Source organism: Camponotus vicinus, unplaced genomic scaffold (genome assembly GCF_025532165.1).
Source record: "Camponotus vicinus isolate PSW18456_S1 unplaced genomic scaffold, iyCamVici1.0 SCAF_10, whole genome shotgun sequence".
Taxonomy (NCBI): Eukaryota; Metazoa; Arthropoda; class Insecta; order Hymenoptera; family Formicidae; genus Camponotus; species Camponotus vicinus.
Window position 1 is genome coordinate 18,110,871 of NW_028141946.1, and position 22,867 is coordinate 18,133,737.

General features: G+C 35.8%; 3 protein-coding genes across 3 annotated transcripts; 1 reads left to right on the forward strand and 2 right to left on the reverse strand.

Annotated features, from left to right (window-relative positions):
* Positions 1–3,677: 3,677 nt before the first annotated feature.
* Positions 3,678–12,737, reverse strand: LOC145960598 (uncharacterized). Its single transcript, XM_083080178.1, has 3 exons — positions 12,543–12,737; positions 12,357–12,422; positions 3,678–3,921 (listed from the first exon to the last, which is right to left on the reverse strand). Exons 1-3 carry the CDS (start codon positions 12,642–12,644, stop codon positions 3,829–3,831), a joined length of 261 nt encoding a protein of 86 aa, XP_082936304.1. The 5' UTR covers positions 12,645–12,737; the 3' UTR covers positions 3,678–3,828.
* LOC145960326 (uncharacterized) lies at positions 4,504–8,456 on the reverse strand. The gene has a single exon (XM_083079700.1). It carries the CDS (start codon positions 7,737–7,739, stop codon positions 4,650–4,652), a length of 3,090 nt encoding a protein of 1,029 aa, XP_082935826.1. The 5' UTR covers positions 7,740–8,456; the 3' UTR covers positions 4,504–4,649.
* On the forward strand, positions 8,274–11,997 carry LOC145960824 (uncharacterized). The gene is made up of 3 exons (XM_083080523.1): positions 8,274–8,348; positions 11,600–11,805; positions 11,904–11,997. Exons 1-3 carry the CDS (start codon positions 8,274–8,276, stop codon positions 11,995–11,997), a joined length of 375 nt encoding a protein of 124 aa, XP_082936649.1.
* Positions 12,738–22,867: the final 10,130 nt, after the last annotated feature.

Consider the following 22,867-nt stretch of genomic DNA (forward strand, 5'->3'; position numbering starts at 1 on the left):
TTGAGTATTCGAAGCGATATCTAATGATTGCGATAAACAATATTTTTTTCAATATGGAAATATAATTAATTTTCGACATTATATATGACCGATAATTACACAAACTGATTGTAAAATTTATAAGTGAGATAGAAAACGCGAATAATATCCTTTATAATTAGTTGTGAATATATAAATATAATAATATAATTATTTTTAAATTTATAACAGTTATCATGTATGAATTTTTACATCATTCGGGATAAGTATGTACATATATTTTATCTTTATATTTAATGACTTACTATATATTCAAATTATATTGATGATTACAAAAGTATGCAGTTGTAAAAATGAACTATACTTATTGCTCTATCTCCACTAACTATATTTAATAAAGCTAATAATATATAATATTTACACACAATTACGGTCTATCATTTCGAAAGACCACCAAATACTGACAACGTTTTATAGATATGTATGATATTATGCATTATAAAAAATATTAAATAACATATGTGATTATATAAACCATTTCATAATCGATGCAACGATACAGTATCTCGCAATAATCTGGCCAGCACATTTTCCCGAATAATTCTAATTTTCATACTACAGTATTCTAATAATCATAAATCCACAAGTTATAAATTTTAAGTAAAAATAAAGATGGAAAGAATTATTGCGCGGAAATCACAAATATTTTAATATTTTAAATAATACTATATATTAAATGAAATGGGGACACCGCTCACCAGATTCCGCGCCTTATTGGCTGTTATTTGTCAATTTTTAATTATCTTTAATTATAGAATTGTATAACACATTGCACATGACGAGCGCTAAATCATCGAATCGAAATTGGAAATCGCTGTTGTGAGTACTGTTGTGGAAATTCAAGTTAGTTTATCAATAAAAAAGTTTGACCAGTTAAGATTAAGCTGCATTCACAAAAATTTATTGGCACATATATGAAAAGAGAATTCTACATATGTTCTTCTATATTCTAATATATTTCATTTTATTCATAATACAATATTAACATTGCACTTTTAATCTTATAATATCTACAATATCTACAATATGTACAATATTACAATATCCTCATAGAAAAAAAGTTAAAAAATTATTTATGTATGATTTTAAAATACGTATATTATAAATTTTAAATTTTATTGTACAAACGCAGCTTTACATTTGTAATTCCACACAATTATCACACCAGTATGAGGATTATATTTCTCAGTCGAAGGCAAATATGGTTTCGGTGAGTGCGTTACGATCATACCAATAGTATATTTAATTTTTTTCTTTATTTCCGGTTTACTCCTCACGATGTTAACTCTATCCTGTATATAATAGATATCGTAATAATGAAATTTAAATAATACTTCTTGTCAAGTGTTTTCAAAAGTAATTATTGTAATGTGACTTAAATTATATAAATAGTTATCACTATATGATGATATCTGAACTACTCATAAACATATACATATACATACATATATTTTTGTACATTGTTAATTAATTTTTTCATGATTTAATAATCACTTGATTGAAAGCAGGTTGAAGGCATCGTCACATTTTTAACGCATCTTTTCGAAACGTTGCACGAATTTAACGCATCTTTTCGAAACCGAGATCTATTATATTACAGTTTTCCTATTAGTATTAATTAACAATGTTAATTAAAACTCCGTTAATGGTTGAAACTTATAAAATGAAAGAATGCAACTGTATGAAAACTATAATAGAATATACAAAACGTTCAAAAATCAATAATTAAAAGTATCTAAATAATTATATCATTGTGAAACATTTTGTAAAATATTAAGATATCTACATAAAAATATGAATTAATAGTCTGAACAGTATTCTTTCATTTTACAAAGAGTTTCAATCATTAGTAGCACACATTAAATAATTTTCTTATGATTTTATTTTACTCTTTTATTATCGCTCGAAAGCTGAAAACGCGCAGTAAAACGAATCGAATGACAAAATCGAATAATTAACGTAACGGAAAGCCTTATATGATATATTAATCAATTTAACAAATTAATTAATCTGTGTGTATGTAACTTTAAAAATATACTTGTACATAAATTTAATTCTCGTATATATACGTCATCATAGTACGCGTAAAATATTTTGGCAGAGAATTAATAATAATAACACGACGTTCGCCCTTGATGACGTATGCGCGCTATGTTTACATAGGCGACGACTTTGTATCATTCGCGCGACGACATTCCAACGGTAAAGTAGTGATACGGAACGCGCTTCGTATTACTGAATTAAATTCTTTTCCTAAATGCGATTGCGATTAGTAATATATCGAAATATAATAAAGTGTCTCGCGATCGTTTCTATATATGACTAAATATAATTAATTGTTTGTTCGCGAGTGAATATGAGTGCTATGAGGAAACAGCAAAGGATGAAGAAGAAAGGAGGACATCTGGAAAAGTATCGGACAGCCAGAGAGCAGTGAGAGAGCCTGAAACAGCCAGAGAGATATGCGGTGAGTAATTTTTAAAAATGATTTATTATTTATATATATTATTTTCAAAATAGATACATTGCTTATTATTTTTTCATTTTCTCGATAGTATATGTAATTTGATTAAAAATACGTTTTTTATATGAATTTTTAATTACATATTTTGTTATGTTACAAATAAAAAAATCATGCGCGCGCGACGTGATTCTAACAATTTACCGATATGCACAAAATGATGACTTTACCGGCAGTCGAAAAGTATCTTGACTACGTAATTCTGGCGTTTAACACGAATGCAGATGGCGATACTAAACAGCAAAAAAAAATTGCCGCATTGTGTGAAACGCAACGCGCGAAATATTGCATTTCGTATATCGTTCTTTGCGAAAAAAAATGTGTGAAAGTGTTGTATACATGTTCGCGATTGATAGTTCGGTGTTGATGAATACTAATCAACGCAAGTATAATTTGTCGTGCATTGGATATCTCTTCAAACTCTGATATACATCGTTTTCGAATCGCCCTGATCGTACGTTCCGATAATAGTGATCCAAAAAAAAATTGTCGAATATATTTCGTATAATTAGAATCGTGCACAGTATCAAGTGACTTTTATTTATTTGAAGCGCGATGTATTTTTTGTGTGGACATTTATCGGAAGGAACGTACGTGCTTCTCCAAATTGAGATGAGGTAAGATTGTAAAATATTGAAGCTTTATGCAATGTGTAGTAAAATGTAAAATGTAAAAGATAAAGATTTTGAGATTATACACGACAAATTTAATTTCGACAAATTTAGTTTCTGACAATATTTATATCGGAAAAAGATCTTATGTCGAGTATCGTATTTTATTTATTGAATAAGTATAAGAATTATTATTGCTTATAAAGAGACATTTGTATAAGACAAAATTATATTTAAACATTTTAGTAAGAAAGACTGATTTTTAATAAGATGATACAAATGATATTATATTATATATAAAATAATATATATAAATTTTAAATATAATAATATAATAAATATAAATTTCAATTAATATATATAAATTTATAAATTTATATGTTGATATATATAATACATAAAATTAATATACAAATTTAATATATAAAATATGTATTTTTAAAATATATATATTTTTAATATATTTCTATATAAAATAATATCATTTTGTATATATATAAAAGATGATTTAATGATATAAATTGACATTTAATAGAACATATAATTTTATTTTCTTACGAGATAAAGAACGTAATAACAAGTGACGTAAATGCAATACATTATCCATATAAATCATATGAGTGAAGATGTACATTTAATATATATTTAAGATTTGCCTTATTCAATCAACAATCGCGTTTTTAGATTTTCCAGTATTTCGGCCATCCTGTTTTCCAATTCGTTCCTTCTTTGTATCTCTTCTCTTTTTTCCTGCAACATATGTACGAATGCTAAAAAGATATTTTCATACATAACATGAATGGCATAAAATTATTTTTCTTTAATTTATAATTTTTTTTTAAATTACATATTGATTGATTTACAATTACATTTATATTAATAGAAATATAAAATTTGAAGATTTTATCGTTATTAAAATATAATTGTGTGTATTAATATTAAATAATTTAATTTCAAATTAAATCTCTAACTAAAAACTAACAAAGAAGTTAAATTATTTCTTCTCTTCTAATTAGACATTAGAATGTTACTGGATTTGTGATTTATAATATTAAATGAATCAATAATTTTTGTCCTCTAAAATAAAACTTTGAAATTAATTTTATTGAATTTTGTGTATGTGAATATAATTCTATTAATTTTTTAATGTGTATTTTTGTCATAAGGTTTTGTACAAATTTTATTTTATATGAAAATGTATATATGTTGCTATATATTATATTAGAAAGAAAGAGAGAAAAAAAGAAAAAGAAAGAGAAAGAGAAAAAGAAAGATAGAGTATTATAATATATATATTAATTTATTGTATAAATTATACATATACGCCTACATTATTTTATTTAACAATTAGTAACATTTTCCATATTTTTATTTAACAATTAATAAAATTTTCCATATCACGAAATAAGTTTTATAAATAATATACAAATTAACAATGTCGCACATTTTATTAGAATTTTCCCTATAAGATGCCACAATTAAATATTACGTATAAAGTTTACGTAATGGATTGGTCCGTTCGGGGTTAATTGCCTCTGCTCCGATATCTTTAAGGTCGTCACTTTGTTCCTGTACTCTGTGACTTTGGCTTTCTCCGTATCATTTTCCGGTTCGTCGGCATGTTTCATGACACTTTCGTTATCATGATGATAAACGACCGGATCGAGGGGCATGTCCGATTCTTTCATAATTTTACCATTCTCCTCGGCGACTTTCAATGCGTCGCTGCTTTCGCCTGCGAAGCTATAATCATCCTTGTTGAAGCCGAAGAAGTCGTGCGCGCTCTGGGGATCGTCGAAAGGTTTATTTGTCGAGACCGGTTTTAAAAGCTTCGTCCTTCCATCATCCTCGCGTTGGTCCTCTGATTTATTTGTCGGAATCGGTTGTAGACTCTTCATCTCTCCATCATTCTTGCCTTGATCCTTTGCTTGGGGATTTTTTGATCTTCTCGCTGATCGTGAATAACGCGAATTTGAAGGCCTACTTTGCAAGTTCTGATGTGAAGACCTCATATTTTGCAACTGCATGAGGACTGGAGAAGATTGCTCAGCTTGCGGTTGCGATTGATATATTCTGCTCGACCAGTTTTCTATATTAGGAATTTGATTTCTAAGGTCAACATTAACCGATTCTTTGGCCTCAGGAGCGTGTTGGTTAAAAATGTATCTGTAACGATTGAGAACATTGGTTGGAGCTTCGTGAGGTTGATGATAGTGATCTCTCGTGGTCCCATTCAGATTATATTCGCTAAGATTAGAGTTCACTCGGATAAACTGTTGATTATTATTTTGTTGAGGAACGTAGACTTGGCTTCGCTGATATGTGGCTTCGGAATTTTGAGGATCTTGACTTTGCGGGTTTGTATTTTCGTTCGGGAAGTAGTAAACGTTGTAGGGATATCGATACGGATGTGCTGAGTTACCAACGACTACCAGGAAACCGGAAGGTTGCTCCGAAGAATTTTCGCTGTTCGCGTCATTTGGCGCGATATTTTTTACATATTGATAATTTGAAGGATGGTTCTGCGAATTGGGTGAAATAATAGTGTTGGTCGGTGCCGTATTGTCGAAGGCGTAATCGAAAGGCGGCGGCCATACTTGCAATTCTTTGTGCTCGCCTTCGTGCAACTTTCGCGGTCTTTCGGGCAAACCGATCAGCGGAGTGAGCTTCTCTTTGGCGAGAGTTTGCGTGGCATCGACGTTATCTTCAGAGAATCGACCACTCGGCAATTTATCCGATTCTTCATAGCTCAGCTGTTGCGTCGTTGCCTGCTGCACCTTGTTGTTCGTATCGATGTAACGTATGGGCACGATTAGAGGTACGTGTCTTACGAGATCTATCTCCTCCTGCGACTTTGTGTTCCCGGCGTCATCGCGTAAAATATTCTTGGTTACTCCAGGTGGTATCCTCGCGCGAGGATTGTCTTCCTTGCCACGAACACGTCCTTGGGTCTTGGGTCGAGTACGGTTTTGAGTTCTTTCGTTGTGTCTGTCGTCTTTTTTCGCTTCACTCTCGTCATTCAAGTCGTATTCTTCATACTTATTCTTCGGTAAGGCGTATTCTTCTCTGAGCTTCTGTAATCTAATCAAGTGTTCGTCGTAACCGTCCGCGGCAGGTGGCTCCTTTTCATCTTCTCCGGATGCGTCTTCGAGAACATGCGGATGTTTGAACATGTTGATGTATCCTATTCTGTCGTCTTCTAGTTTCTTATTGTTCAATATTTCACCGTAGCTGTCGCGAATCATTTCAGGATTACCCTCGTGGAAATAGTCGCCGATGGGTAATTGCTGATTGTAGCCCACTTCTATATACTTGTCAAAGTTCTCAGGTTGTTCGCGAAACTGTTCATCAGGATCGTCATCTTCAACTTCTTCGCTCTCGTCCTCCCTTGGAGGCTGTTTCGACTTATTTGTTTGATTGGTACGTTCCTCGTATCTCTCGGCGGACTCTTCATTCTCTTCATCGTCATCTGCTGGTGTTTTCTCCTCCGTTGATTCGTTGTTGGAAGCATGTTCTCGATTTCGATCAGCAATTTCTTCTTCTCGGTTTCTGTTTCTTTCGTTTATCTTATCTTTATGATATTTATTCATGTCGCAGTTGGTCCGTTCCTTCTGCTCTTGCAGTTCCTTGATATGCTCTTCCTGTTTATGTCGCTGCTGCGAGCTCGGCTCGTGTAGTTGATGAGTATAATGGCTCATCGGCTTCATCACGTCTTTCTCATCGTAGATATCCTTTTCCTCCACCGTGAGTCGTTCAGTGTTCTCGTTATTTCTGTATATCGTTTCTTGCTCTTTCCTCATCGGCATTTCCACAGTCTTGTTTGATTCGCTCATGATTGAAATTGCCGGGGTGGGTACCGACAATCTGAAATTCTCGATTGGCATTGTGGCCGGTGGAAGATCAGGCGCGATCGGCAACGGAATCTTGACGAAAAATGGCGCCAACAAGGGTGGTCTCGTCACCAAGTTGCTTGTCGGGTCCACTGAAATTTTCGCGGGAGGCATCAGCATCGGCATCGGCATCGGCATCGATACAGGTTGCGAGGTCATCATCATCGTATTTGTCGCATTATTTTGACGACCGTGAAAGATCTGCTCGTAACGCTGAAGGTGGCCTATAATATCCGTATTATTGCCGAAGTTCACCACGCCGGTGAATCGGATGGTTTCCTGTTGTTTCGGCGCCGTGGCGTTCATTGACATTGGTTGAGTAGACGCAGTTTGTTGTCCCATGACGTTGCCCATCGTGGACGAGCTCGACATCGCGGCAGGTCTCGTGGCGTTTGTCGGGTTCGGCAGCGAGGCGACTTGAATCGGAGTCACTGTGTATCCGAAGATCTGGGCCAAACCTGACAGCAGAAGACCGAGAGCTCTCTTATCGCGTAGTTTATACGCGGATTGTCTGTCGGTTCCATCAGGTTCCTGCAGAGATGCATCTAGTCGCGATAGATTTTCGACAGCTCTCGCTCTCGGAAATCTCTCCTTAAACTTGATTTCTTCTGATTGCATTTCAGAAGCTCGCGTGACGTATAATAAACAGAGAATGAATAATGATATACGCGATTCCATTCTGTAAGACACTTAATTGATGGTCGGCAACAATCGCACATTGAATTAGATTATGCGTCGAGTCACTTTTTATAATAATCGTGCAAATTAAGACACATCACTTTTGCGTTTCTTAAATAGTTTTTATCGTTAGTCTTCTATTGTTAGATGCAGTTTTTATTTGAAAAATTCACACATGTCATTTATATTTTAACCGATTTGTTTTACGTCACAAATCACGCATTACGTTATGTTATTTAATTATTTGGATTAAAGTATATGATAATTTATTAACGAACGATTTAAAAGTCACAATTGCAAGAAATGTTTTTAACAATAAAATGTCAGATCGCGCGAAAGCTTCTTGTCTTAGGACTCCACGATGACTGTCGGCAAATTGCGACGGCGTAGGTTTCGCGAAACAATGACTTAACAATGACACTGGCGGGGATAAATTTTTGCATAATATCGGAAAGAAATGTCGAGTTTCACTTGAATTGCACGGGCCGACTCGTTGATTTGCGACAACTGAAGCGATACGATGTAAGACAGGTGATGCAGGAACAGGCAAAGTGCTTGCGAATGAATAAGTGTCACGAACAAAAAGAATATAAGAAAGAATTAGGCTGTGTAATTTTGCTTCGACAAACTCTTTCATACTTTAATTGCACGCGCAAAAGCGATATGCAATGTGTATGACAAATTCTATAATTTTTAAAGGAAGGTTATTATGTTGTTGAAAGTAAAGTTATGTTCGATTTTTCATTTTTTATTGTAAACGGTATTTACTTTTAAAAAAAAATTAAAAAAATTGCGAAACAATGATCTGATTATTATTTTGAGAAATTTTTAATATATGATAAGAAATTTTCTTAATCAATTTAATTAACTAACAAAATTATATATGATATCATTTATAATAAATATAATTAAAGAAAAATAATTAATTAAAATAATCACACATATAATATTATTATTAATATTATATGTGTGATTATTTGTTTAATTTTGAAACATTTATTTTTATTAATATATATATTGAATATTTAATTCTAACTTAATTAATTTTTTAATCTATATAAGAGACTAATTTATTACTGTAGCAAATTTGATTCAGAGATAGATGGATTTTTAATGTAGATAATTGAGATGATATCTTTATTAAATACTTTTATGTAAAAAATTAGAAAAAAAGCAACAGTTAATATTATGAAACTCTATCTCTTGTGAACGTTTGCATTTTTCTTATAACTTCCTTAGTGAAAGGGGATTCACCGGTGCGTGTAGGCGTAAAATTAATTAATGTTTAGTGTCGATATCTCTGTCTTTCTCTCTTTCTCTTTTTCCGTTTCTCATTTTCGAAGTCTTATAATAGCTTATCTAATGAATACAAAAAAACCTTTCCATCAATAACTGCCAATGCAAAAAAAAATTATTTTCGTAACAAACTTCTTTACATATGAGTTAATAGCTTTATAATTTTACACATTCATAATTTGAAACAGGAAGTGAATCTAAAAGCAATATTATCGTTTCTTCCGTAGAAACATGAATTAAATAAAGAAAGAAACGATATATTTATTTTTTTGATGATTAAAAATAATTTATCTGTTAATGCATATGTTTATGAATGAGTTGTTGGTTTGAAAAATGGCAAATTTAAAAATATGATAATTAAATTTAAATAAAACATTATTAAAAAAATTTATAAAATTTATGTAAACTAGAATTATTATTAAAATTTAAAGTCCTTGTATCAATTTCGTCTTTTTTGAGTACTATTTACGCAGTATACTTATTTAAAAATTTTCGAAATTTGATCTCATAATAAGCAGTTTATTTAAATATATTTAATCTTCACAATATAAGAATTTTATTTAAGTATAACTATCTATTGTACATTTCTTTATTTCTCTACATTTAATGCCGAATATATCGGCGTTACATAAAATATTATACATGCTCACTGATGCGAGCGATTCCATAAAAACAATTACGGTGCACGCGACTATAATCGACTGTGACAATAGAAGAAAGAACAGAAATTTGTGGCAGTGTTGCGAAAGGCTGATGACAGAGTAAATGTCGATTCGAGGTATCGTTTGTCGTGTTCGATCGATGTCGTTGGCTGACGACAAGGACGACGACACATTGCGTTAGTTCGGATATTTCCTAGCTGGGACTTTCGTAAGTAGACAAAAGTATACGATCTGTTCTATGTATCCTAGTCTAGAGAAAGTCGCTGTTTCCTAGTCTGGCGACGACAAAACCTCTTAGGGCGACGATTCGCGAGGGAGGGATGAAACAAAAACTTGCTGCACGTTTAAGGAAGGGCTCGCGATTGCATAACCGACGTTCTTAGCATACTTGATATTGCACTGGATAGATTAGAGATACCTTATACGAACGACAATGCTGGGATTTAATTAACTGCATAACATGCAATTAATGCAAACAGTTTCTCTGTCTCGTTAACATTTTTTTAAATACACGAGTGTGAAATGAAGAATGAGAAATTAAAAATACTGTAGAATTAGATCATCAACATCGTTAGATTATGAAATTAATAAATGTAGGAAATACATAATCAGCTAGAGATTGTTATTGAACGAAATCGATCAGAAACAGCCTCGCGAATTAATGCAAAAATTATATAAAGCAAAAATTTCACGGCATTATAACTTTATTATACGGATTTTTAATTGAATTGAAACATCAGAGATATGGAATAGATACTGCTTGCATTGATTTTAATAATGAGAAGTAGAATTTATTTGCGATTCTCTAAAATATAATATTATATAACAATATATAATAATTCTAATTTATTTTTATATAAAATGAAAGAAAAAAATATTGTGTGTGATATTTATATTTATAAAAAGTAAAATCATTTCTATGATGAATACATTAGAGTTTCAAATTTAATTTAATAATAGAGAGAAATTTTAAGATCCTGCGAAGAAATTTCGCGAGAGTACAATTTATTTAAGGGATATTCTTTTCTAGGAATTATCTGGCAAAAATGATAAGCGATTACAGTAATAGCTTGTCAATATTTTCTGCTCGGTTCTTGTTGTCGCGTGAAAGTAAAGCATTTTTATATCATGTACAATAGTTAAAAGGACATTCTCTTTTCTCCCTTTCTTCTTGCATTTGATATAAAATAATTCATAAAATTTTATCACATAATTTCATTATTATACGCACATTTAAAATTTGATCTTTCATAGTACTTTTCACATTTTAAGAAGTAAAACGATAAAATAAAAATACTCGAATGTCTTATCTATCACAAATACATTCTCATTTCGAGGATTAGCAGTAATGAATCGCGTACTTGTTATGTCATTTGGTAATTCTTTACATGGGAGTGGTCTTGCAAAGTTGTCAGTCGAGATGTTACATGTGCAGCGATTCTGGAACCCACTATAAATTCAGCGAACGACTTGCTCGGTATAAAAGAAGCATCAACCCCTAAACAGCATCAGTTTGTAAGTGCGCGCCACATTTAATATGAAGCTGCTGGTAAACATTTAAATATTGTTTATAATTAAATTATATAATAATTAAACTTGTACACTAATTCGGTTGAAATAATATAAAACTGGTGCTTTTTTCTCTTAGTTATTCGACTATTTGCGAAATAATATTGTTCAATGTTTGTCACCAGTTTGAATTATGATTCTTGGATTAACTTTCAACTCATGTCTTTAGTATTATTTCTGAAAAGAAATGTGATTGAGATTTCGATATTTCAGAAAATACATACAAAAATATTATTGTGATATTAAAAAGAAACACTTATTTTAATTAATTTAATCGTTCGCTGATTATGGTGGCTTTTATTCGCATTGTTAACGCATCGACAATTGTTTTAGTTTTTGCTATCGTTGATTATTCTGGTCTCGGGAGGCGAAGTTCTCGTCGCCGAAAAAATAGCCGGGAATAACGACATATCCTCGCAAGCAGGCACGGTTTTCCAAGCTCAACCGAGCGTCCTGGAAGTCTTAGGGGAAAAGAAACTAGGAAAGAGGGGCTTTCTTCCTGTGGCTTACGTAGACACTTATACTCCCGTGTTGCCGTGGTAAATAGTACAGATAAATATTTTGTCAGCGACGTGAATGTAAAAATCTCGAGACAGCAGTTTGGCGCTGACGTTGATATGTACGTTCGATTTCTCAGGTATCGATTAGGCGGATTGAGTAACTATGGATTGCACGGTTACGGTTGGCATCCGGGCTGGTCATTGCGCGATGGTTGGTACAAAGGATGGTAAATTTCGAAAATTAAATGTGCGACTATCATTAAAATAGTGCGCATCTCACATTGATTTCTTGGCATTTTTAATAAATAAATAAGACTTTTTCATATAATTGACAAATGTCATAGTATTCGTTATCGTGAGCTATTAAATTGTATTTTATGAATGCATTTGGGCAAATGACGTAACGAAGCGTATTTATATTTGTATGAAATTTGCATTATAAAAATTCCATAATTTGTAAATATTATGGAAATTTCACATTTATAGAGTTTATTAGTTATAATTACACATCGATTTAAATCGATATCGAAGTAATCGAAATTGAATAAATAATTTATATACAAAGAAATTACATATATACTTGTGCGTACCTTCAATCGTTTCTTTACATAAGTCGTCAGTATTTCCTCGCATATGGTGAGATTCTTGTCCGTGTCCTGTGCAATAAATCGAATGAAATCTTAGCATTGTTGAAAAAAAATTCGATAAAAAAATACAACTAAAATAAATGTGAGAAAGAGAAAGTTTCATTATTTACAACTTCCTGAAGAATAAACCTTTAAGATGCTTGTCAGTTCTTTGATCTTCTGCAACTTGGCTTGTTCTCTCTCGGTGGTTTGCGAAACGTTGCACATTCGCTGTGGATTCGGTTCGTACATTTCAAGATGCGAGGCGACAGATGCTAAGCTCGTCCGATGCTGTCACTTTAAAAGCCCATACTTGTCTTTCGTCGCAATACGTCTCCGCGTGAGCTCACATACGTGTAAGGCAGGGGGTTGCTTAGGAACAAAAGAGGGCAACAAATGTCTTATCGGTTTTTCAACTAAAATATCGAACGTTTAAAAATTTTAATTTTGCATTTACTATTAAATAACAATTTTATCACAATTTGTATTCTGGAGTTGTCATTTTTTTATTTGTCTTTTGATTCGAATTTTTTATTTTTGTATAGTGAATAAATATATCATCGACCGATTTAAAAATTCGTACATCACCTACAGTTAACATTGAGATTTTCTCTACCCGGTAGATAAATTGTGCGTAGTGCGCTCGTTATCTTGTATAGATACGTTTTTATGACTTTTGATAAAATAATCGGTATATTTAAAATACGTAGAAATAATTTGATAATACTATTTAATAAATAAGACTTTCTTTTACTTGTTTGAAACTTATCCAATAGTGCAATGATAGTTTTCTGCGTTATCTACACTGCCATGTGCTTCTCTGCACTTTGTTAGAGGGCAACTAGGATAAAATCGATTTTAGCGCGACGCATGAGCTTACGCACGAAATACGCAAGAAAAAAATAATGCTAGCACAAAATATTTAAATATCATATTATTAATTTTTTTTTAAAATTAATTTAATTTAATTACAATAAAATATCACAATTCTTTGAAATAATGAAAAGAAAATCAAGTCTTGCGTAAAGGGACAATTATATCTCTACCGAATTTTTATTAAAATAACGAAATTAATCTTTAAAAGAGGGTTGGACTTATTTAAAACGCCAATTCGTGCTTTCAAAATATTACGAAGTTGGCGAAGGGGAATCAACCCTCTTCGCGCCAAAAGTCAAAGGCCAACTGGATGCATACTTTGCGGTCGCGCGTTTATTAGCCCCTATGCGGACAGCGATAGAAGAAGAGAGGCGCGGCAGCATCTCTCCCTCCGGATGGACCAGTTTCTTTTTTCGCATCGGATGAAACTGACCGGAAGAGAATCTCGAAATGAGAGTCAAAGGCTAACCGAACGCGTTTTGTGGCCCGGTGTTTGTGTACGTTCGAGTGGACAGTGGCTATTGTTCCGGGGCAGCATCCGGATGGACCAGTTTTCTCAGCGGCACGCGCCCGCGAGGATGAATCCCGACAGGATAACCCGAGCAGGAGCCGGCCACGCGAGCGAACAGGTTTGGAGCCGCGAAGAAGAGTAGTCTCCGTCCGGGGAAAAACGGTTCGTGATCTATATCAGGTGGAAACTGGTCCCCCATTTCAGCAGCTCGGTGTCATCCACGTGCGATCTGGCCGTACCGAGATCAGAGATCAGGCTCTCAAGAAAAGCAACGAGCTCCAAATACGAGAGTGGGAACAGGTTCCGCTGAATAAACGGGATCACGATCTTCAACCGCGCATCGGAAATGTAGAGCAGGTGGAATGTTTAGATCCGCGATCCAGCGCGGTGTGGGCCAAGTTTCTTGTTTACAGAGCATTTACGTAATGGGATTGCGAGAAAATAATCGATTCGCGCGCGATTGACATCAGTATAAAAGGGTATATTTGTCAAGTGAGCTGTCAAAGTGACGCGAATCAAATTCGGAAGATTGACTTAAAATTGTTCATAAGAAAGCGATGCGAATGTATTATTTAAATTACTTAAATTCATTGCGTTTCTGTCCTAAAACCAAAGTCAAGAAATTTCTAAATTATAATAATTAACGATTTCGATAATGTTCATAATTTTGGAGCCAATTTCTCTGTGCATTAACATTGCTGTTGCAAAACGATTTCTTCGAAATCCGATTTCTCTATTATATTTTTCGGAGAGGCACACTGTCGTCGAGCGTTAAATGAAGAATGCGATAAAGGGGGTTGTACAATCAGATCTAGGGACACAAAGAACACGAGGCACTCAATCAAAAGGACGCGAAAACAAAGGCCGCTACCATGCGTGTCACATGAGACGTCGAAACCAGCCCACATTGGCCACTTCTTTCACCTGTCCATCACCCTTCCCGGCCTCTAAAGAGGACGCCTCTGAAAGAGGACATTTGCGTTTCCGCGCTCGTACCAGCCATTGTACGCCTTTATCGCCCGTTTCGTGCTTCTCTCCGCTGGCGACTGTGCGTTCAGTTGTAAGGAATGCATCTTTGACATGGGAGACAATATAATTGAGTGCTGTATATGTACTTTCAGTTGTACGATCAGCTCTCTGATATTAATCCACTTTTTACCGGAATTTTTATCATTCTTTTTACATAATCATTAGCTTCTCATGTAATAATTTTATAGTATTATCTCTATTTTTTATATAAATATATACAACAATTTTATTTAAATTCATGGTATTCTGCTGACACATTTTGTTGGCAAAGTTCATATTAAGTCTTTATACCGTGAAAAATCACTTGTTGGCGAAAGAATGTGAAAAATGTGTACGTTTGACGTGGACAGCTGATTTAATGAGGCAGGCGTGGAGGCTCGTAAATATAAACGTAAGAAATGAATAGCGAGGGAAACTTCGGTTGTCGAGTTAATTTCAGCTTCGGCTGCGAGAACCTGTCTCCCGCAGGGGGTCATGAAAGGGGTCTCCCAGTCTACCTACATAGCGCATTACCTCCATTCGTATCGGTAACGAGGTCGACTTTGCTCTGCGGCACTCTTCCTCTAAGCGGGGAGGTGGCGCATAGACGCGGTATTACCGGGACACCCCGTATATATAGGAAGGGCGTATTTGTTTTACTGCCTGGCTGCCGGCATTGGTTGAGAACGTGCTCCGCATTCTTGAAATCGTGCCATCCTTGTTACGGGTGCAGGCTCCACTGTCGTTTCCTTCGTCCCTCCGTCTCGTCGTCAAACCCGGGCTCTTTTCCTCGTCGCCGCAACCACCATGAGAAGGGTCGTAGTCGCGATCCCCTCCCCCATATACGTCCTCCCTCGCGCGACCGTAAAAAATCCTTAACTCCTATAGTAGTCCCTGCAATACGCATATAAGTGCGCTGTACAACATACTCTACGAGATATTTCTGGAACGTCTATCCAGTCAGCTGGAAATTCGTCCAACGTGCTGCAACAAAATAAAATTAATAATGATAAAATACTTGTCGAAATTATATTAAGAAAGATGTGTATCTTCTATTATCTTCAAAGTAACTTTAGATAGTGAAATCGAAATTATTAATTTCTTATCACATACGATAATATAATGATGATAAAAAATGACATTTCAAAAAATCTAGAATAGATCTGAGTGAGACAGAGATTCGTTTTCTTGACGATGTATCCGTTAATAAGAACGAGAATGTCGAAAATCCGTGTCATTAATCTTTGACGCTGTCAGGATCAGAACTAAAACCGAGAGGATTGTCTTCGTTTCTTTCTCTTCGATGAGACTATAGAAATTATTTTTAGCTTCTGCCATGGACACGAAATGCTTTTGTAAAAAGAAAGAGAGAGAGAGATCATTTTTTCTTCATTTATTCTTTTCTTTAGAGTCTATTTATGCATCTGGTTCATTGAACTAGTTGTTATGCCAAACTTGGGTATTCTTCAAATTATTACGCCGACAGACAATTTTTTACGCCAAAGAATTTTATTTAATATAAAGTAGCAAATTTAACAAGATATTTCGAAATTACATTTATTGCTAATTTTAACATAATTTTAAAATAACAATAGTAACCTTCCAATAATAATGAAAAAATTAATAAAATATATTTATTTTTGATAGTTTATTACTATTTGATTTGGATGCACATTCGACATAGTAATTTCTTTTTTATCAACATGATTGCTCTTGCTGAAAAGAGACTTATATTTTTTTTACTTCCGGACAAGAACGGTTCCGCATATTTTTACTGAATCCTTTGAGGAGCAACATTGCTTTCAGACTCGTAAAAAATTGTTGTCTTGTTTAATGGTCGGTCGGCTCTTCTCGAGCCATCTCTGATCTGATTTTTCGATAACGGAGCGTTGTCGTGCAGACACGGTCGTCACATTGCGGACTTAGACTATCTCGACAAGATGAGAAAGAGAGAAATCGCGAAGGAAGAGTCCGGCGTTCTGCCGATCCTAATTTACGGCCGGGATTTCAGGCGTTTATGTCTTTCCGATAAAGTCGTTCACGCAGATGCCAAGCCTGCATCGATGGATCTTCTTCATCCCGCGCTCCCACTTCTTCTTATTCCGCTCCTCGTCGGCTCTCGCATATCGATAGGACGCGACGAAACGTCAGAGCGGCGTTCGTCTTGCGTCGTTAACGAGAGCAAAGTGGGATCGAGGTGTCGATTCGTCAACAACAGCGCGATTACGTCGGACTCGCGAAATTGCCAGCCATTCTTCCACGGTTTTCCGCCAGAAATGATATTGATCGACACTCCGTAAAAGTCACGTGTAAGATTTAACCGCTTCTGCATAATAGAGCGTGGATCCTTTATTTCTCGAGAAGACAGCGCACTCTCCAAGTGCGCAAATAAAAATCTCTTTCATTATTCATTGAACATCGGTATTAACTTGTGCTTTCGTGACACAAGTAATTTTTATAGCCTGAATTTTCCCGTGATATCGAATTTAAATGGACGGTTGTGCGTAGGTTAAAGGGAAACGAATTGTTCCAACCGATCTCAGTCCGCAATAATATTTGTTCAAAGGACATGCGACCGGAGATTCAATCAAATTGGAAATTTCGCCTTTTTGCCGTCCACGGGAGGGTGTTAAATTCCCTGTGAGATTCGATTGGTCGGCGGGCACAGATTTCCTGTCCGGAAGAATTGACAAGATGGGTTTGTTCACGATTTTCTATCCGATCGACGCGTTCTTTTCCGATTTCTCTCTTTGCGTCAATTTTCAGGAGAATTTATTTTCACCTCGAGCCGGAAGTAATTGAACAAAATTAATATCTTTGTTAATAAATGTTAATTAAATTCAAAAATAGTTTGCAGCAACCAAATAAATTATATTAATATATTTATTACTACTACATCAAGTGTTTCTGCAAAAAATATTGGGGAGATTTGTAAATTCTTTATAGATTTTAAATTTTCATTTTACGAAAATTTGATTTTTTACGCTAAATTCTTCATTGCCGGATATGGCTCGATGATCAATTTAACATTAAGGCAGACAGAAAGACAAAATGGTGTCGCCTATTTGCGTCTATTGTCGGATTTTTGATGTAAAATGTGGTCTTTGACCCGATAATCGCGTAAGGCTCGTTAATTATTGCTGGAGGCCCCCATGGGCCAGAGATCGAATCAGAGAATCACAACCGAAGTATATTCGCAGATTAAACCCGTCGTCGAATAAAGTCACAGCGGAATACAGATATAAGTAGCTCGTACAAAATTATTTCGCATTGCAGAGTCACACAGTATATTTAAATGTGTGACAGATTGATTTGTAAAAGATGTATAATTGGTTAATGAAATTTGTGACCTATTCTTACATTTCGCTGCCTTAATCTTTAAAATGATTATTAGTAGACTACAGAATATTCCAAGTGACTTATCGTTTTTTAATTTTTATTAGCGACTTTGTTAGCTGATTGTGATCTATATTTTCGATTTTTAACATTCGAGTTTAAATGTTTAAAAGTGACATTAAAATTAAAATATTTTATGGCACTAAATTTATTTTAATTTATTTAAACTCAAGTAAAATGTTCTATTCTATTAAACTAAAGATTCAATAAAACGTTGGAGGATTTGCTATTTATTTATATTTTTAAAATCTAATTATTTATATAAAAGCACAAGATTTTTAATGGTTCATAAAATAAAATAAAATACAGTTGATAGCTTTTTCTTTTTAAACATTTTTATTGAATAAAAGATTTTTACATAAATTGATTTTAATAAAAGTAACATGGAAAACTATTACACTTTTTTATAGAATTTTATAACAAACAAAGCAATACTTTTTTATTTTTTTTTTCAATTTTTTTATCATTTTAACAGATTCGAATAATTTATGTAACAATAATTTAAAATTTAACGTGAATAATCCGTTTCTTGCAACTAGGTCAAAAGGAATTGACCGAATGAATGATTAATCGGGAGCAATTAATTACATTTTGATTCGGTCCACGAACGCCGACAAGAGCGTCGTTCCTCGAAGAACGAGGAACTGTAAACGAGGCTATCGGCAGATCCACACTTCTTACTTTTGCCCACTATCCTGCTACGTCGACGAAGGGGGATGCTCGCTGAGGATAGGGGAGGAGGGGGTTTAGATGGCCAGAATTTATAGCGTCTTGGCGATGGGACCGGGGGAGAGAAGGAGAGGCGGGTAGAATGAGGCAGAGCCACCCCTCAGACTCAATGTTTTCTGCAGGGAAAGTCGGAAGTCGAGCCGAACCCTGGCCAGGACTAGCCGTCTACCATACGTCTTGCTAACCGACCGTAGAGGTTTAGTCGTCGAAACCGGGAGCAGAAAAAATTCTATAAAATTGCCTGGTTCATTCGATCGTCATTTTCACGCGACGTATTCTCGATCGGACCGTCTCGAATCATCGTCGCGCGTTTCGTGTCTTAAATCGATACGGGGCGAACGGAATGAATTTTCGAAGCAGTCCTCGCGCGGACAATTGGTATCCGTTATCGGGTAGATTTAGTTGGACGAGCGGGTCCCTCCATTTTCCGAATGGACTTCTGACCCCACCATCCCATGGCGCACGGGGATGCTTTTTATTAGACTCCGCCAGGATCACCCGGTATACCCGGGTATCTCGCGCGCGCGCGCGCGCGTGCTTGTGTTTCCTCTATATAAACGTACGCGCGTGTTACACGTAGGAAGACGTCGTATATGCGAAGGCAGTGGCCATGTTCGGGGTGGAGGGACAGCCCCATTCGCCAAATTAACTGCGTTAGACCGGGACCCTGGAATTCTTTACGCTTTCCTCGACCTACGACCGGCCATTTTACGCTGGATCCGAAGCGACGGAAACGATCGTCGTCCCTTACCCTCGATTTTTTTTTTCATCGCATTTTCCTCCACTTACCACGTGTAATTCCCCCCTCTGTAGGAGACGTGCGTCGGACAGATTTACGACGATATTACGTTCGAAGCGGCGAATTGCGCTTTGACGTTTCATTCGAAACTCATTGTCACACTGATTATGATTTTTTTTAAAGATCGATCATAATGGAGCTAATAATATGGTTGGAAATTAATATATTACATCCTGATAAAATTTAAATAAATAATTATATTGTTGTTAATAATAATTAATTAAATATTAAATCGATAAAATTAATTCATAATTAATGAATTAAATATTACATTAATAAATAAATTTCTTATAATTAGAGAGCTCGTGTGAGTTATTTATGACAATTACCGGTGAGTCTGAGGATAGGAGTAATTTCTTTGCGAACTTTTCGAAAAGGGGCGAAAGTGCATAACGCGGGAAACTTAAGTAACGATTTCTCTAAGAAAGTTTCGCGCGGCGAGACTTTAAAGCCGAGCGCTCGAGACGGCTTCTTAATCGAATCACTAATGCTTGTAAAATCTTTGTTCGAGACTCCTTAAAGAGAAGGAGATGAAGCACCGCGCGCGACCGAGAGTAAAAGCGTTTACTGCGAGTTGACGAAGTATCGGAATGAAAAAGTGCGAGTTCACTTCCACCAAAGTTCCACCACTATAAAGTCTTTGCAACTATTATAAAGATCAGTTATACATTATTCGGTATAATTTACCTCCCTTATTAACATAATATAATCTGATAATATAACTATCTCCATCTTTTAATATTTTACGATGACATTTCTCGCGGACAAGATTAAGCAGAGCTAACAATGGAATATTTTTTATTTTTTACTTATTCTGTGAAGAGGTATTATTCATACTAATAGAGGGTGTATCTTGTATTCCTTATTTTTATCCCGCACCTCAAGTATATATCGTTAAAAGGAATTTATATCCTTGAATTAAATGCAACCGATATTCTCTAAACTCCACTCCTCTCCTCGAGAGAGAGGAAAGCTCTTTCGAAGAATGAGCTAAACAACTCCTTCTGAAATAGGGGCAACATTTTGTTTACATTTAATCGAACTCCATTCTGAGGATTCAACGACGAGATCTTGCCGTTACTTAACCGAGACGGACTCCATCAATTCACGGCGGATCAAAGCGGTGGGCACTTCCCTCGCTCGCTGTCGTCCTTAAATTCGCGCTAGCCTGTCCATCCGGCGGTGCATAGGATATCGCGGACAACTTTCTGAATAGGTGATCACGTAAAACTGATTTAGCAATTCGCCCACTCCCGGGCGGCGCGATCTTAGTTCAAATTGAGTATAGTCCAAGTCTTACTCGGGTGAACCACTACTAATCCAATTCCAGAGATCTCGAGACGTTCCGAGGTGAGTAGAGGGTGAGTGTGCAGGTTGTACGCGGGGCGGCTGGTCGGCGGGGTAGAAGGGTGAGGGGGCGGCGGTGGTGGTCGAGAGAAAGAGCTCGGGACGTTCTGCGGATGGAGGGAGAAGGCGGATGGGAAAGAGAGAGAGAGAGAGAGAGGCGAGGGTGGGTCGAAGGTATAATATCGCCTATGCAAATAGCCTTTGGACTTAGACTGACTGAATATACTTTAGAGCCGGCGCGGCACCGGAATTTAGACCGGCCGGGGCCATCGTATTTTCCGCGGTGTGGGACGCTTCCGTTTGTACACGCGCTCTTAAAAAATTCCATCATCGCGAACCGCAGCTCGTTACGTCGCCCGCAGAGTCTTCGCGACGATGCGCTTCTTTTGGAAAAAGTTTGAGGGATATCGCGCGTTTAGCGAGAATACGCTTATAATTAATTTTGACTGTCGTGGTGCGTGAATTTTTCTCCCAAATATACCAGAATAGGGTTAAATTTTATCTGTGATTTTTTGCGCTTTTATTTTATGGCTTTATAATCCATAAAAAAATGACGCGAGGTTTAGATTGTTAAATTCTGATGAAGATAATATATACAATTTTTCTGATATTTTATTTTCAGCAGTAATGGTTGTTATTATTATTGATTTAGATTTTTAATCGTGCTTCGATAGAAGGAGTCAAAAGAAAAAATTCTGTTAATAAAATACTTTATTTACACATGATGATATAATTATATTATTTGACGTTTATATAATATATTTAATTATCAAAAAATCGGAGCCTCTCTTTTGACTATAAATACAATTCTTCCATGATATAGATAGAAAAATTTATAATATGCATGAAATAAACTAAATAAAATAAGTGATTACAACCTGTAGAGAGAAAAATGGAAAAGATAAAAAATTAGCGGAAAAGAAATATAATTTCAATATAAAATTCGTGTGTCTGACAATTAAGTAATCACTTGGCAATCAATAATCAGCACTTTATTATTCGACTATTACTTAATACTTAGATTTCCATACGTTACACGACTCATCGCGTGCGAGAAGCAGTCGAAGGAAAGTTGTACCGGTGTGCGAGTAAAATAAGGGACCGCGGTAATAAGGGGAAAATGCACTTGAGTGGTAAACGTAGCCGATGGGGCGAACGGAGGGTAGCGAGAGGTGGCGAGGAGGAGGAGGAGGAGGGGAAGGGGGGAAGAGGTTGCAAAACCAAGCGGAGTAAAGGGGACGACATTAGGCTGGGTTACCAGACGAGACGAGGGTAGGACGTTTGAGGTCAGTTCGGGGCGGTTTTTTCAACCCTCGGAGCGACTCGCTCAATACCAGGCCGCCCCTCGACTGACCAATGGTCGGCCTCCGGCCCCCACCATCCGCCCCGGCTGACCAGCCAGCCGATTGGACGAAAATCTCCCGAGGGATACTCTATCCGACGAGGATACTCTCTCGCTCTCGGTCCCGGATCTCTCCACGAGATCCGCTAACTAACCGGAGAGAAGAGAGAAAGAGAGAGAGAGAGAGAGAGATTACGTACCGGGTGTACCCTCGATATCGGAGATTTCGCCGAGATATTTCCTGCCCTCGGCATTCGCCGCCCAGTCTTATCCGGCAAAGGAATTTCTGATGAGGGATTAGAACGAATTTACTGTCTCGGATACTGCACTGGTTATTCTCGCGCTATCTAGAATGGCATGGAAAATTGAAACCTCGTGGCAATTGATTCTCCAAGTATTTATGCTCAATCGCAGTCGATTTATTTTAACTTGTCGATTCGCAAAATTCGAGAGACCAAATTATAAAC